Here is a 17007-nt window from a genome sequence, read left to right as displayed (position 1 = left end):
GATCATTTCCTGTAACAAAGTGTTTGAAGTCATGCTGATACGTTCTGTTGCTGTGTGTTTCCATTCCATGATTAATGTGATTTGAAGAGAAGTAATAAAATGAGTTCTAACATGGAAAGTAAGCGTTTCCGGACACATGTCCACATAACATACACTCCTGGAAATGGAAAAAAGAACACATTGACACCGGTGTGTCAGACCCACCATACTTGCTCCGGACACTGCGAGAGGGCTGTACAAGCAATGATCACACGCACGGCACAGCGGACACACCAGGAACCGCGGTGTTGGCCGTCGAATGGCGCTAGCTGCGCAGCATTTGTGCACCGCCGCCGTCAGTGTCAGCCAGTTTGCCGTGGCATACGGAGCTCCATCGCAGTCTTTAACACTGGTAGCATGCCGCGACAGCGTGGACGTGAACCGTATGTGCAGTTGACGGACTTCGAGCGAGGGCGTATAGTGGGCATGCGGGGGGCCCGGTGGACGTACCGCCGAATTGCTCAACACGTGGGGCGTGAGGTCTCCACAGTACATCGATGTTGTCGCCAGTGGTCGGCGGAAGGTGCACGTGCCCGTCGACCTGGGACCGGACCGCAGCGACGCACGGATGCACGCCAAGACCGTAGGATCCTACGCAGTGCCGTAGGGGACCGCACCGCCACTTCCCAGCAAATTAGGGACACTGTTGCTCCTGGAGTATCGGCGAGGACCATTCGCAACCGTCTCCATGAAGCTGGGCTACGGTCCCGCACACCGTTAGGCCGTCTTCCGCTCACGCCCCAACATCGTGCAGCCCGCCTCCAGTGGTGTCGCGACAGGCGTGAATGGAGGGACGAATGGAGACGTGTCGTCTTCAGCGATGAGAGTCGCTTCTGCCTTGGTGCCAATGATGGTCGTATGCGTGTTTGGCGCCGTGCAGGTGAGCGCCACAATCAGGACTGCATACGACCGAGGCACACAGGGCCAACACCCGGCATCATGGTGTGGGGAGCGATCTCCTACACTGGCCGTACACCACTGGTGATCGTCGAGGGGACACTGAATAGTGCACGGTACATCCAAACCGTCATCGAGCCCATCGTTCTACCATTCCTAGACCGGCAAGGGAACTTGCTGTTCCAACAGGACAATGCACGTCCGCATGTATCCCGTGCCACCCAACGTGCTCTAGAAGGTGTAAGTCAACTACCCTGGCCAGCAAGATCTCCGGATCTGTCCCCCATTGAGCATGTTTGGGACTGGATGAAGCGTCGTCTCACGCGGTCTGCACGTCCAGCATGAACGCTGGTCCAACTGAGGCGCCAGGTGGAAATGGCATGGCAAGCCGTTCCACAGGACTACATCCAGCATCTCTACGATCGTCTCCATGGGAGAATAGCAGCCTGCATTGCTGCGAAAGGTGGATATACACCGTACTAGTGCCGACATTGTGCATGCTCTGTTGCCTGTGTCTATGTGCCTGTGGTTCTGTCAGTGTGATCATGTGATGTATCTGACCCCAGGAATGTGTCAATAAAGTTTCCCCTTCCTGGGTCAATGAATTCACGGTGTTCTTATTTCAATTTCCAGTAGTGTATTTTCTTTCTCTGTGTGTGAGTAATGTTTCCTGAAAGTTTGGCCGTACCTTTTGGTAACACCCTGTAAATATGTCTGTATTTGAATACGCATGCCTATACCAGTTTCTTTGGCACTTCGGTGTATCTGATCACGGGAAGAGGTGTGGTGGTGTTGCTGGTAGGAGGGAGAAACACTGTACCTTGTTTTCCTTTAATGGTGGGCCACAGTGTACCTGAGAATCCTCCTCGGTCGCTTACCGAGCGAGTTGGCACAGTGTTTATCACACTGGATTTGCTTTCGGGAGGACGACGGTTCAGATTCCCTGCCCAGTCCTCCAGATTAAGGTTTTGTTGTGATTTGCCTATATCGCTCAAATCAAATGCCGGGTGGATCCTTTGAAACGGCACGGCCGATTTCCTTCCTCATCCTTTCGTAATCCGAGCTTTTGCTCCGCCGCTAATGACGTCGTTGCCGACGAAACGTTAAAACCTAATCTTCGTTCCCTCAGCTGCGGCAGCTTACCGTAGTCAGAGAGGTCGTCGCGGTGGTGGCCCCCGGCGCGTCGGTACACGATGTGCGGGTGGACGCCGGCGGCTGCGAGCTCGCGGGCAGCGCGCGGGGAGCGGTCTGCGGTGGCGTTGATGCCCAGCGGGAAGCCCGACGTGACGGCCACGTCGTCCTCCAGGTCCTCGCCTTCGGCGTCCAGGAACATCTCGTCGTCGTCGACGGAAGGGCCTAGGTGCTGCCGCACCGCCGCCGGCACCGGCTTCACCACCAGGTCGTGCCCGATCGTCCCCTCCTGTCAAAACAGTACGTCGAGAATGAAGCAGAGGGCGGCTGAACACCGTAGAATGTGGCTGCCTGCTGTACCAATTTAACTATCGTGGTCGGCGAAAACGTTGTTTGCTGTGCCGAATTAAAACGTAGAGCCGGGTCGGGGATTTTCTCCGCCCGGGGACTGGGTGTTTGATGATGAGGACACTCATCATCTCATCATCAATTGGAAAGTGACGAGACTGGAATTGGAAAGATTGGGAAATTGTACGGGCGCTGATGACCACGATGTTGAGTGCCCCACAAACCAACAGAATCATCATCATGTAAAACGTAGAAAATCAAGTTACACAAATTTCAATTATGATATACACCTGAAGTCTGACTTTGTCAGAAAATCTTGCTTTTCATGGAAACAATAGAGCAGAGTCCAAACTTGGCCTGGAGAAGCTTCACGAAACGTCACAGAAAACTGGCCTACGAATCTCCTACGAGAGAACTCAATACGCGGGAAGGAAGCCTGCAGATAATTTACTAGAAAGTGTCACAAGTTACGCACTTTAAATATAGGGGAGAGATCATCCAACCATCAAGACTGAACTCAATAGCCAACCAAGAAAGAATCTCATAATAACATGAAGCATCAAAGCTCACCTGCAGTTATTACAATAAAAAATTATCTCTATCAATGCAAAACTATGGCATTACAACAAAGTTGCTCTACCAGAAGCACTCTACGCTGAGGAACTACAGTGATTCATGGTCAAACAAAAATAAGAGATACTGAAAATCAGGAAAGCAGAATCTGAGGAAAATGTTCGAACTAGCTTTTCGTGAAGGAATTTGGAGAAAGTGGCTGTCGAGAGAGATCAACAGACAGAAACAACAGCAGACAGCTTTAGGAAAGGAAGGATGAAATTTTAAGGACAATTCCTGAGGATGAACAGAAACGAGATCACAAGCCGAATCGTCTAGATGGCAAACACTAGTAAAAATAAGACAAAATGAATCATTGATACAGAAATGGGAAATACAGAGGATAACTTAAGCAATCGAGAACAGGCCAGAAACACCACAAAAAATATACATTTACACAGAAAAACGTAAATAAGCGAACAGAAAATAAACTGTCGGAAGAAGGCAAGAGAGAATAAATACAGCAAGCGTATGAGGAGAATTTTTGAAGAACGAAGGAACAAGACAAGATCGTGATTAAGGTGTACACTCTCTCTCGAACTCGTTTGCTATGGCCGCTGGCGCAGCCATCGAGTTAAAAGGGAGAACTCGTCTTCAATAACTATTAAGGATACTTAAAAAAGTTTCATCCGACTTCGCAAGAATGAAGATAGAAAATTTCGCATCGAAAGTAAAAGTTTGGCTTGGTCCCGGTCGTAATTTTCCGGTAGGGTCTCCCCTATCTCCTCCACTTGCCCCGTCAATGTTACATGAATCATGCCCGGGAAATGTTGGAGATCTGACATTTTCCACAGTTGCGATAATGGAAAATTGTCTTTTTCTGCAGGCAGTGGGAGGTGGGAGGGAGATGGCGGAGGACTCTCTGTACGTGCCTCTCCTAGCAGCACCTGTGGACGAACTGCGACGCATTAACAACAGCAGTGAATGCTGTAACTTCAGACATGATCGCATAAATGTTGGACGATGCTGACTATGGGTGATATTCGCGCGTCCAATAGAGAGCACATTAAACATTTGTGAAAGTTAATTGAAATCTTTGATATCTAAACTTAGTTATAAGAGGCTTCCGCTTCTCCCAGAGTTGTAAGTGCACGCATGTAAAAGATATGCCCTCGTAAAAGGAAGGTTCACTTCAAAATAAAAATTTTGTAGCCCTATGCATAACGTTGCTGCATATAAGACTTCGTAGAAGACGCTTGATTATGCACCACAGCTGGACGTCCATTGAGTGGCGACAAGTGGCCTTTCCAGATGAATCACCTTTCGTGCTCCATCGGACTGAAAGCAAACTTCCTGCAACAGACGTCGGAAGGGCCAGGGCCGGTGGAGGGAGTGTTATGGTCTGGGAAATGTTTTCGTGACCTTCCCTGGATGATCTCGTAATTCTGGAAGTCATCATAGATCAACACAAGAATGAATCTATTCTTGGGGACCATGTCCACCTCTACATACAGTTTTTTTTTATTCCTCGCCATGATGGCATCTACCATTAATGTGTGTAACAGCTCACAGCGTACGTGCATGGTTCGAAGAGAACAAGGATGAGTTTGCCGTACTCCCCTCGTCAGTAAACTCCCCTGATTTAACCAAATTGAGAATGTTTGGGGCTGCGTCGATCGGGATTTTCGCGGCGAGGATTCTCAACTGAGAAACCTTCGGCAGCTGGCCAACTTACTACAGTCGATACCTTCCAAAACCTCATTGACACACTTGCTGCATGTTTCGGAGCGGTCCATTTCCACTCATGTAGGAAATATAGTCTTATGAAATCGGAGGAGTTTTTCTGGAACACCGTATTGTCCACTTCAAATTTAGTGGTAACTACAATGATATGAATACCTCTAGTTGCAAACAGGCGTTGATATAAGTCAACGGGCACAGTTGAAAAAGTGTGCCGCGACCGGGACTCGAACCCAGGATCTCCTGCTGACATGGCAGACGCTCTATCGATCTGAGCCACCGAGGACACAGAGGATAGTGCGACTCCAGGGACTTATCTCTGGCACGCCTTCCGCGAAACACACATTTCCAACTTATTGTCCCACACTATATTCGTAGTGCCCCTGCCCATTCTACTCATTACTCGCGGCTTTTTGCCGATTCCCGTAAGAGTTCGGGCACTGTGCACCCGCACAGCAGAAGAAGATGGTCAAATGGCCGGTGAGCCTTAACTAAACAGGGTGTTACAAAAAGGTACGGCCAAGCTTTCAGGAAACATTCCTCACACACAAATAAAGAAAAGATGTTATGTGGAGATGTGTCCGGAAACGCTTAATTTCCATGTTAGAGCTCAATTTAGTTTCGTCAGTACGTATTGCACTTCCTCGATTCACCGCCATGATTTCATACGGGATGCTCTACCTGTGCTGCTAGAACATGTGCCTTTACAAGTACGACACAACATGTGGTTCATGCACGATGGAGCTCCTGCACATTTCAGTCGAAGTGTTCGTACGCTTCTCAACAACAGATTCGGTGACCGATGGATTGGTAGAGACGGACCAATTCCATGGCCTCCACGCTCTCCTGACCTCAACCCTCTTGACTTTCATTTATGGGGGCATTTGAAAGCTCTTGTCTACGCAGCCCCGGTGCCAAATGTAGAGACTCTTCGTGCTCGTATTGTGGACGGCTGTGATACAATACGCCATTCTCCAGGGCTGCATCGGCGCATCAGGGATTCCATGCGACGGAGGGTGGATGCATGTATCCTCGCTAACGGAGGACATTTTGATCATTTCCTGTAACAAAGTGTTTGAAGTCACGCTGGTACGTTCTGTTGCTCTGTGTTTCCATTCCATGATTAATGTGATTTGAAGAGAAGTAATAAAATGAGCTCTAACATGGAAAGTAAGCGTTTCCGGACACATGTCCCCATAACATATTTTCTTTCTTTGTGTGTGAGGAATGCTTCCTGAAAGTTTGGCCGTACCTTTTTGTAACACCCTGTATAAATATTAGTGGTAACTCACCAACAAGTGCATTGTCTTTGGCGATCTCTAAACTCATGAGCTCATCCTCTCTGACGTGAAAATAAAGAACTGTGACTGACGCCCGAACAATAGGGAACTAACACGTATCGAGACTAGAAAATAGTCCATTGATAATGGCTAGGCACTTGCCAAAATTTGGATTTGCCAAATAAAACCTACAGAAAAGGACGACTGATTGCTGCGCTCTATAATTTATAAAAAAAAAAAATTCTGTAGCACCACGTTTGAAAAGCGTCTATTTCCTTCTGGTCTGAATTGCTTGCAGCCCACGTTTCACTTCCGTTACAGTCCATACAAATGCCTTCAGAAAATACTTTCTAACATTTAAATTTATATTATAAGTTAACAGATTTCCCTTTCTCAGAAATGCTTTTCTTGTTATAGCTGGTCTGCATTTTATATTCACTCTATTTTGGCAATCCAGTTAGTTTGCTGCTCAAATAGCAAAACTCTTCTAACTTTTAATGTTTCATTTCCTAATCTCATTCTCTCGACGTCGTCTGATTTAATTCGATTGCGTTCCATTATCCTTCTTTTACTTTGGTTGAAGTTCATCTTATAACGCCATTTCAAGATACTAACGATTCTGTTCAGCTGCTCTTCCAAGTCCTTTGATGTCTCGGACAGAATTGTAATGTCACCGGCAAATCTTAAATTTTTTAAATATTTTCCTTTCTGAATTTTAATTCTCTTTCCAGATTTTTCCTAGGTTTCCTTTACCGCTTGGTCTGCTTGGTAGTATATTTATACCACTATTCCATGCCTAGATATATGTCTACCCGATCATGAATTTCACCTCTGATAAGAAGTGGTGGGAACTGCCCTTATTTCCTGGACAGTGTATTCGAAGTGCTCAACGCGTTGTGAGCCGAGGAAACCCGTACGGTTTATTTTGATCACTGTATGATATTTTATTTTTAGTGGCGGGAAAGATTAAATTAATACCAAGACAACAGTTACCGGATAACTAAAGACCGAGGATAATACTTCAACTCTTTCGGACGTAACTTGTTCGGTACTCTCGTAAGTTTACAGGGGCCGTGAGCGATGAAAACGTATCTGCAAAGTGTATTATGTGAGGCGAAGAAAGGAAAATTTAGTGTAATAATAACCTGCTCTAGAGTGAATCATCTCGAAAGATTTCTGGGTGACATTAGATTAGTACAACTGGAGCTATATTATGAGCACACTGTTCTGAAATTATGTAAGTTAAAAAAGAAAAAAGTGTGCTTATGTAACTCCGTCATACAATAAGCCGCCGGGCATTCAAACAGATGTTATCAAACTCAAATATTGTACAGACGGGAAAGGATCATAAACCGAGCAGTATGAACTGAATATTTCATGGTGTACGAGTTTATGAATGAGCAGTGCACTGGAAACACTTATCTGTATACTGGTTATGTTTCATAAGATGCAGCTATGTGCTTGCCTCAATAGCCATGTGTGGGGCGATGAAAATCCATTTGTATGAGGGTGGTTTGAAAAGTTCTCGGAATCACCACGAGAGGTTAGCGCTAGCGCAACGAGTTGTTCACGTGATATTCATTAGACTGTTGCCTGTAAACACGTGCCACGTCAGTGCTCTTGGAAGAAAACTGTGGCAATGACGTGGCTCTGTTGTTGTTCCCTCGTAGTGATTTGCGAAGATCGAAAAAATCGAGATTCGAGCAGTGATTAAGTACTTCGTAAAGAAAAGTACGAAAGCAAAGGACATTCATTCCGATTTTCAAAGTACATTGGGGGACTCAGCACCTTCATATTTAACTGTTGTTAAGTGGACAAATGAATTTCAATTTGGTCGGGAGAGTTTAGATGATGATCCACGCAGTGGTCCCCAAGATGTGTCACTACTCCAGAATGGCCATGGAAGATCGCCAATTGAAAATGCGTGAATTTGCTCACACTTGCCAAATGTTATCTGAAAGGGCATATCACAGTTTAACCTGAAGAATTAGAAATGAAAAAATTATCTGCAAGGTGGGTGCCGCGACACTTGACGCTTCATCAAAAGCATGTGCCGTCGCCAAGGCAAAATTACGTGAACTGAGGTATGAATTGTTGCCACACCCGCTTTATTCACTTGATATGGCTTCGTCAAACTTCCGTCTCTTCCCAGAACTTCGTGGACAAAGATTCACTTCAAACGGAGAACTGATAGCTGGAGTTGACAACTACACTCCTGGAAATTGAAATAAGAACACCGTGAATTCATTGTCCCAGGAAGGGGAAACTTTATTGACGCATTCCTGGGGTCAGATACATCACATGATCACACTGACAAAACCACAGGCACATAGACACAGGCAACAGAGCATGCACAATGTCGGCACTAGTACAGTGTATATCCACCTTTCGCAGCAATGCAGGCTGCTATTCTCCCATGGATGTAGTCCTGTGGAACGGCTTGCCATGCCATTTCCACCTGGCGCCTCAGTTGGACCAGCGTTCGTGCTGGACGTGCAGACCGCGTGAGACGACGCTTCATCCAGTCCCAAACATGCTCAATGGGGGACAGATCCGGAGATCTTGCTGGCCAGGGTAGTTGACTTACACCTTCTAGAGCACGTTGGGTGGCACGGGATACATGCGGACGTGCATTGTCCTGTTGGAACAGCAAGTTCCCTTGCCGGTCTAGGAATGATAGAACGATGGGCTCGATGACGGTTTGGATGTACCGTGCACTATTCAGTGTCCCCTCGACGATCACCAGTGGTGTACGGCCAGTGTAGGAGATCGCTCCCCACACCATGATGCCGGGTGTTGGCCCTGTGTGCCTCGGTCGTATGCAGTCCTGATTGTGGCGCTCACCTGCACGGCGCCAAACACGCATACGACCATCATTGGCACCAAGGCAGAAGCGACTCTCATCGCTGAAGACGACACGTCTCCATTCGTCCCTGCATTCACGCCTGTCGCGACACCACTGGAGGCGGGCTGCACGATGTTGGGGCGTGAGCGGAAGACGGCCTAACGGTGTGCGGGACCGTAGCCCAGCTTCATGGAGACGGTTGCGAATGGTCCTCGCCGATACCCCAGGAGCAACAGTGTCCCTAATTTGCTGGGAAGTGGCGGTGCGGTCCCCTACGGCACTGCGTAGGATCCTACGGTCTTGGCGTGCATCCGTGCGTCGCTGCGGTCCGGTCCCAGGTCGACGGGCACGTGCACCTTCCGCCGACCACTGGCGACAACATCGATGTACTGTGGAGACCTCACGCCCCACGTGTTGAGCAATTCGGCGGTACGTCCACCCGGCCTCCCGCATGCCCACTATACGCCCTCGCTCAAAGTCCGTCAACTGCACATACGGTTCACGTCCACGCTGTCGCGGCATGCTACCAGTGTTAAAAGACTGCGATGGAGCTCCGTATGCCACGGCAAACTGGCTGACACTGACGGCGGCGGTGCACAAATGCTGCGCAGCTAGCGCCATTCGACGGCCAACACCGCGGTTCCTGGTGTGTCCGCTGTGCCGTGCGTGTGATCATTGCTTGTACAGCCCTCTCGCAGTGTCCGGAGCAAGTATGGTGGGTCTGACACACCGGTGTCAATGTGTTCTTTTTTCCATTTCCAGGAGTGTATTTTGCAAGCCTGGAGGAAACTCATTTTCGAGATGGGATCAAGGCAATGGAACATCGTTGGACCAAGTGCGTTAATATACAAGGAGACTACAGTGAAAGCCGGCCGTTGTGGCCGTGCGGTTCTAGGCGCTTCAGTCTGGAACCGCGTGACCGCTACGGTCGCAGGTTCGAATGCTCCCTCGGGCATGGATGTTTGTGATGTCCGTAGGTTAGTTAGGTTTAAATAGTTCTAAGTTCTAGGGGACTGATGACCACAGATGTTAAGTCCCATAGTGCTCAGAGCCATTTGAACCATTTTTGAACTACATTGAAAAATAAAAAAGTTTCAGTGATGTAAGTACTTTTTTTTCTATTATGTTCCTAAAACTTTTCAAACCACCCTCATATTAATATCGGTAAGCATCTAAACAGCAGATACCTTCATTGTTCGATTGGAAGCGAGGTCCTGTCCTATGGCTAGTGCGGTACCCATGTCTCCTTCCTGTGGTTTATTTTCGCTATGAGGCTAGATGAAGTCGTTGGAGCAAGAAACATCAGTAGAAAGCGAATGAGGACTTGTTGCTAGAGTTCTAGCCGCCTGTCGCGTTGTGTAGCAGATAACAGCGATGTTTGGGAGAGCGCGATAAAATTTTGCGCGCCGTCGTAATGCATACATTTTGAGACGAGTTTCATTTGTTACTTATAAGGCGTGTATGTTGGTGAAGAACAAAATATTCATTTCCAACTATTAGTTTCTGTTTTCAAAGTATTTAGCATTTAATTCTTGGAAGTCAGAATTATGTTAAATCCTAAGCTTTGGGTCACCCAGAGTATGATCATTTCTGTCCTTTTCAACCACTGCTTCTGGAGGCACTGCATTCATCCGAGACGCACTCGTGCTCGCGACCTCCGGTTGTTTACGACGCTTCTGCAAGACAACGGAAACCGGCACTACTTGATATTCTCTTTTTCCCTTCCATTACGCAGTCGTCTTCAGACAAGATGCGTGCCGTTGTGTTTTACCGCGACGTCTCGCTGCTTATTATCTGTTGCCGCTGTCGGCAGGATGCAGATTCTTGTGGCTCCGTGTCAAGGCTGCTGGCCCATCATCGCCTTCACCCGCGGGCTGCGACCTTCAGTCCCGTTTCCTCATCTAATGACATTACAAACGACACCGAAAGCAGATTAATTTACGGAACACAGCGTTGGCATTTTTTGTCTTTTTGCCCCTTCTCCTGACAGACAGAAGGTGAAACGAATCTGCAGCCTCATCTCTCCAAATATGAATACTGTGCAAAATGAAGATGTTTTGCTTTCAGTGCCTTGCGAATAGAAGAGTGCTGGTTAGAGATGAATACCACCAGGACACATAAGAAGTGAGGCTCATTATTGGCCGCCCGTGTGGCTGATCGGTTCTAGGCGCTTCAGTCTGGAACAGCGCTTGCCGCTACGGTTGCAGGTTCGAATCCTGCATCGGGCATGGATGTGTGTGATGTCCTTAGGTTAGTTAGGTTTAAGTAGTTCTAAGTTCTAGGGGACTGATGACCTCAGATGTTAAGTCCCATAGTGCTCAGAGCCATTTGAACCATCTTAAGTCTCACTGAATACAACTTTGATGAAGACCAACACCTGAAGCTCGATTTCAGAATGTGAGAAGATGAACGTGCCACTGGCTACCGCTAACACGACACTATGTCAGGGAGGGGGGGGGGGGACTGTGTTTGCAAAATCCTTCCATAATCCCTTGCGCAATGACCAATCGTTCTACTCGCGTGCGAGAGCTATTTATGTTCCGTAATTTCTAATTTTCTGTCGACGTGATCTCGTTTGCTTTTGTTTGTTCTACGTTCTTGCACATCGCTGTAAGTCAATATTGTATATTTGTGTCCTCGAATAGAAAATTACAGCAGAATAACAATTTCAATAAAGTTTATAAACTATCGGTAGTTAATCGTTCGGTTATCATGATTTATAGTACTGAAACATGATTTCAATTTGGATACAAGAGGACAGATACATTTTAAGTATTTCTTTTAGGACTCAAAGTATGGAGTTGATTCGAAAGGTTACTGTAAAAAGGTTTTCCTTCTTATCTGCGAGGCAATGCAGCAGGCTGTTATGGCTCTTCTGTTTCAAATGTCCGTAGCTGAGAATGGCTGAGATTCAACGAGAAAGGGGAAATGGAGAAATTGGAGAAGAAATAAAGAACCATCTTAAGGAAGCTTTTAGGATCAGACAAGTATAAGATTGTTTGTGGAAGAAGAGGGAAAATAAAAACTATGCAGAGATAAACTGAGAAGAAGTGCACGAGCAAAGAGGAACTCGATGGGTCAATTACCAGAATGTATGACAGTGGAATAACAAAAAAATTCACCTACGTTACCAAATTAAAAGTGAGCACAAAGTGGAACGAAAAAATATAAATGAGCTTGAGTTTTATCCAAAGGAAATTTGGAGGAAAGACTTGTTTTGATATAAGGATCGTAACTTCTACGGGTTCCAGAAAAATAAAGAACAAAGGCTAATAACACCTGGTCACAGGAAAGGGAGTAATTCTGAGGCGAGAAGAAGAGACAAACCAAGGAATGGTGTCCGCTGCAAATTGACGGTGATGTAGAAGGGAATCACGGGAGCAGTTGGTGAAGAGCTAGCTACTCCAGTGCACTGGAGAATATCAACAAAGAACCCTGCCTCTCATGTTTCTCTACCCGAAGAATCTCTGACCACTGCATCCATATGGATATTTCATTTACGGCAGTAACAAATTGCCGGTTATCAGTAGAAGACTGTTCCAAAATATATACTCCCGCCTCATATAGCAGGACTGCTGCCGTGAAGCGCTGGCACGTGTCCAGCAAATGACCCCATTACCTTAGGAGGACGTCGTGGGAACGCCTGGTGAGAGGCGAGGCGAGGTGAGGCGCATCCCAGCCGTTACGCAACTCCCCCAGTGAAGGGGACGGAGTGCTGCGGCCGCAAGGTTACTCCTGTTGCGGCCACGGGGAGAGACGGCTGCCCGCAGCTTGCCTACTTGCTTTGCCTAGCTCTGTAAGCTTATGAGCAGGCGTTTAGTGCACTGCCTAGCCGCTCACTGTCTCGTAGGAGCGTCCCAGACCCTCGTGTTTCAGCTGTGCATGGGCGTACTCAGCAGGTGGTGGTGGTGGGGGGGGGGGGAGGGGGGGGAATGGGGGGAGATATCTGCCCGCTCCCTCTCCCACCTAGGAAAATATCATCTTCACAAACCGAATCCTGCCCCTCTCGCCTCCTCCACGCATACAGACGTACCAGTTCAGTATCAATTTTGAAGAAAGACAGAATATGTAATCGATACTGATTAGTGGTAAGTGTACCCGAGCCATATGTCGTCAAATCCCGAACTTATTTCGCCATTCACGGTGAAACTAATATGACATCAATACAGAGTTTGCTGATGACATAACACCAGTCGCCGAATGGGAACAGCAATGTATCATCATTCAGCTAGAACACGTTCCGTGTCATACAATTCACACAAGAAAGAAAGAAAAAGCTAAAGTAATGGTGTGAACAACAGGTGGACACACACTATTTGATCAGAAATATCCGGACATCTATTACTTGACATCAATATTACGTGCGCCCACACTTCGCCCTTGTGAGTGCTTGTATTCTGTTGGAAACACTTTCAGTGAGGTATCTGAATGTCTTTGGAAGAATGGAAATCCAATATTCCTCAAGAGCCGAAACCAGGGAAGTCAGTGATTATTTATTTATTTATTTACGATCCTTCTCCCTTTGACTTCATCGGCGTATGTATTTGACTCACATATTCATCACATCTCCTCCTCCCCCCCCCTCTCCGTGTCCACCTATTCCTCCCTCTATCTGTCCTTCTCATCCACCCATCTCTATTGTCTTTCTCCTCCTGCACACTCTCTCTGTCGCTTCATCTCCTCCTCCCCCTCTCTTTGTCCACTTCCTCCACTCTCTCTCACTGGCCATATCCTTCTTCATCCCCTCCCCCTCTGATCATACCGCCCTTTCCCTCTCTCTTTCAATCACTGCCTCTCCTCTCCCTTTTCCACTTGCCCACTACCCCTCTACACCTCCCACCTGCCTCATACATCTCTCCCTCTACCTCCCTCTCTTTGCATTTCCTCCTTCCTCTCCCTCTGTCCATCACCCCCTCTGCCCATCTCAACCTGTGGCCAGGCCATGCTCATCGGCATGTGTAGCCTCTGCAATACATTTCACTGAAGCAATCTGATTCTACTTCCACAACACACCTATCACACATGGTAGGCTAAACACCAGGGGTTGAAATTCATTTATTTGCTCTTGACATACAGCATACCATGCGAAGCAGGTCGATAAAGCAAATCGATACTATTCCACCACAACACGCCTGTTATGCAGGTCAGCCTACATGTCATAGCCTGGTAAATCGTTTCTTGCCCCTGAAATGTAGGTGTCCAGTAACGCTTATACTGTGCCCACACAACTTGACTGTTGTGCAGAGCAGCCTATAAGTCGGAAGCTGGAAAAATACGTTTTTGCCTGTATCTCCGCTCGTATTGGAGATAGGAGGTTATAAATGCCACAGTGCTGATACTCGTGAGGCCTGCTGTTTCTTTGCCAAATTTGGTTGAGAGCGATTGAGATGTTTGGGAGGTGTTCCCAGGAATGCACAAATACCCTTTGCTAGAGGTGTTGCTCTTTACTCCACCTCGAGAGTCATTTAGCACTGATTACAGAAACGTCTGGCACATGAAAAGCTACTCGACCATTGTATCCAATTTTTTAAATCTATCTATACAAAGTCACTGTGCAAGCTGAACTGATGGTAGCACTTTGTAACTCATGAGTGATTCCTTCTGCTGATTTCATGTGATTTTGAACAACCACCCTCCACAATGCTCGATCATCCATAGCCATCACTACATGAGAGTGCTCGTTGTTGGTTTACCTATGGTTGTTCCTTTGCCTTACCACCTCATTTTTTATTAGTGCTGACATATCCCTGAAGGATTCGTTACTCAGGTGACATCCATTGATCACTACACATTCGAAGTCACTCAGGCCTAATTGACCTACTGTGCTGTTACTGCATCTCTACTGAAAATGCAATAGTTCTCAGGTCCTTTTATACTGGAGGGTCCGCATCTCATATCATCTGGTGGAGATTTCTGCATTACATAGGGCTGTTCGGATACTTTTCATCAAATAGTGTACTTGAGTAGTAAATGTTAAACTTGGAAAGAGCACTCGCCTCAGGTAAACGTAAACAATATAACTCGAAATTACATGTTTCTCCGTCTCCCTCCCTTGTTCTATTCGTGTCGTGCTGTAGGGGCAAAACTGTCTACAAAGCACAAACATCCATCTTGTGAAGTTACAAATGATCAGTTGAAGGAAAAAAGAACATGGATTGACCAAATACAACTAGAGTCAAATCAAAATATAAAATTTGGACCAGAACTTGTCGACACAGAGCATACCGAATACCATAAATCGAAGAGGGAGAGGTTAGGAGAACCCTTCTGGCATTCACGTGAAGTTATATTTGAAGACCAAGGAAATAGTTAAGTCGGCGCAGCTCGAAGGTGACTATCGAATGAGGTGGTTCAGTGTACACGTACTCTAAGGTTGGGAGGGGGGGGGGGGCAGAATCCTAGGCTGTATCTACGTCTACATTTACAGCGCGTCACAGGAGGAATGATCAATATTCAGGAATATGACAGGAACGATCATTCAAAGCAAAAATGTATAGTAAACATGGACTCTAAAATATATACTTTAAGAGCTTTGAGCATTTCTTCATTTCCGATACTGTGAGACAAAACTCTTCTACTGCAAGCTCTTTTCTTTCCATATTTTGGGAGGAGGTATTTTGGGAGGTGGTAGAATGGACCAAAACAAGAAAAAAATTGTCTACTAAATATCGGCTCTAAAACTTCTACCAAAGCTATGAGCACTTGTTCAGTAGAAGAGACGCGTTTCACGGTATCAAAATGAAGAAGTGCTCATAGTTCTTAAGGGATCATTTTAGAGCCCATGTTTACTTGACGGTTTTGCTTCGAATGATGATTCCTGTCGTATCCCTGAATACTGATTGTTCCTTTTGGAACACCTGTATAGCAAGCAAATCACCTTAAGTTGCACGGTGGAGAGTACTCCGGCACCAATATTATTTCATTCGCGTCCTTTTCGAGCCTATAATGGTGCGGGGGAATAAAATCTTTCAGTAAACCTCTATTTTGCGAGATACCAGACGCTCTTGTAGCGTCTACCACCGGAATTTGATGAACATCTCCGCTCGTTCTCGCGCATAGGAACGATCCCATGACGAAACGCGACGCTGTTCATTGTATCTTTTCTATCTGCTCTATTAAGGCAACCTGATACGCGTCGCGACTGACGAGCAACTCAAGAATCGGTCGAATAAGTGTTTGGTACGTTACTTCTGTCATGGGTGAATTTAATTTCCCTAAGATTTTAATTGATGTCAGCTTAGCATCAGCTTTTCCCGCAGCTAATTTTATACTCTCGTCCCACTTTACATTGTGCCAGATAACTAGCTAGCCGGCCGCGGTGGCCGTGCGGTTCTAGGCGCTCCAGTCCGGAGCCGCGCTGCTGCTACGGTCGCAGATTCGAATCCTGCCTCGGGCATGGGTGTGTGTGATGTCCTTATGTTAGTTAGGTTTAAGTAGTTCTAACTTCTAGGGGACTGATGACCACAGCAGTTGAGTCCCATAGTGCTCAGAGCCATTTGAACCATTTTTAGATAACTAGCTATTCATTACTCTTTCAGGCAGTAGAGACAATAAGTCTCCCATGCACGATGACGAGGAAGACTGAGTTGGTATAAATGATTAAATTCAGAACCATGCAGCTATTCAAGTTTTATTTTCTTTTCTTCGTAGAAGACTTTCTGACTCTCCTGGATAATTGTGAATAGAATAAGGTCGTAATCTCAAAAAAGACTAATTATGAGATGTGCAGTCTCATGAATGAAGGGAAGGCAGTAGAAGTTTAATGTCTTGTCGACGTCGAAATCATGCCGTCTTTCACCTGAAATGATCTGGGCAAAAAATGGCCGGACGGGGCTTCACACACTACTCCTCCAGAATATATGCGTAAGCACGCAACTCTCCAAGTCGAGGTCGCAGCGGTTATGTGGTATTACCTGTTCACTTAAAGGGAAAGCAGCAGTCAGCCACGTTATTACGCATAATCGCATTGGAGATTGTGTAAACCTGCCTTCTTTATTTCTCGAGGACCCTCAGTTTAACGTGTATTTAGAGTCGATATCGAATTACAATTTAAAGCACATACAAATTTTAATCACGGCGTAAAATGTAAATAGCAAAACAAAGGAAAAAGAACTTGGGGCAAACCCAGGATCGAAAAATGAGTGTTTGGATCTGTCGCAATCGTTATAACTGCAG

The 17007-nt window shown here is 46.4% G+C and overlaps 1 protein-coding gene across 3 annotated transcripts in view; it reads right to left on the bottom strand.

The window, feature by feature from the left end:
• The window catches only part of LOC126416096 (A disintegrin and metalloproteinase with thrombospondin motifs 1), a 498682-nt gene that overhangs the window by 86117 nt on the left and 395558 nt on the right, over nt 1-17007 (bottom strand). For all 3 annotated transcript variants that reach the window (XM_050083591.1, XM_050083593.1, XM_050083594.1), the window contains exon 6: nt 2080-2356. In XM_050083591.1, coding sequence (XP_049939548.1) covers nt 2080-2356 — 277 coding nt within the window. The remainder of the gene's footprint in view (nt 1-2079; nt 2357-17007) is intronic.

The sequence above is a fragment of the Schistocerca serialis genome, chromosome 8 (genome assembly GCF_023864345.2).
Source record: "Schistocerca serialis cubense isolate TAMUIC-IGC-003099 chromosome 8, iqSchSeri2.2, whole genome shotgun sequence".
Taxonomy (NCBI): domain Eukaryota; kingdom Metazoa; phylum Arthropoda; class Insecta; order Orthoptera; family Acrididae; genus Schistocerca; species Schistocerca serialis.
This window is presented reverse-complemented; position numbering and strand designations above follow the sequence as displayed.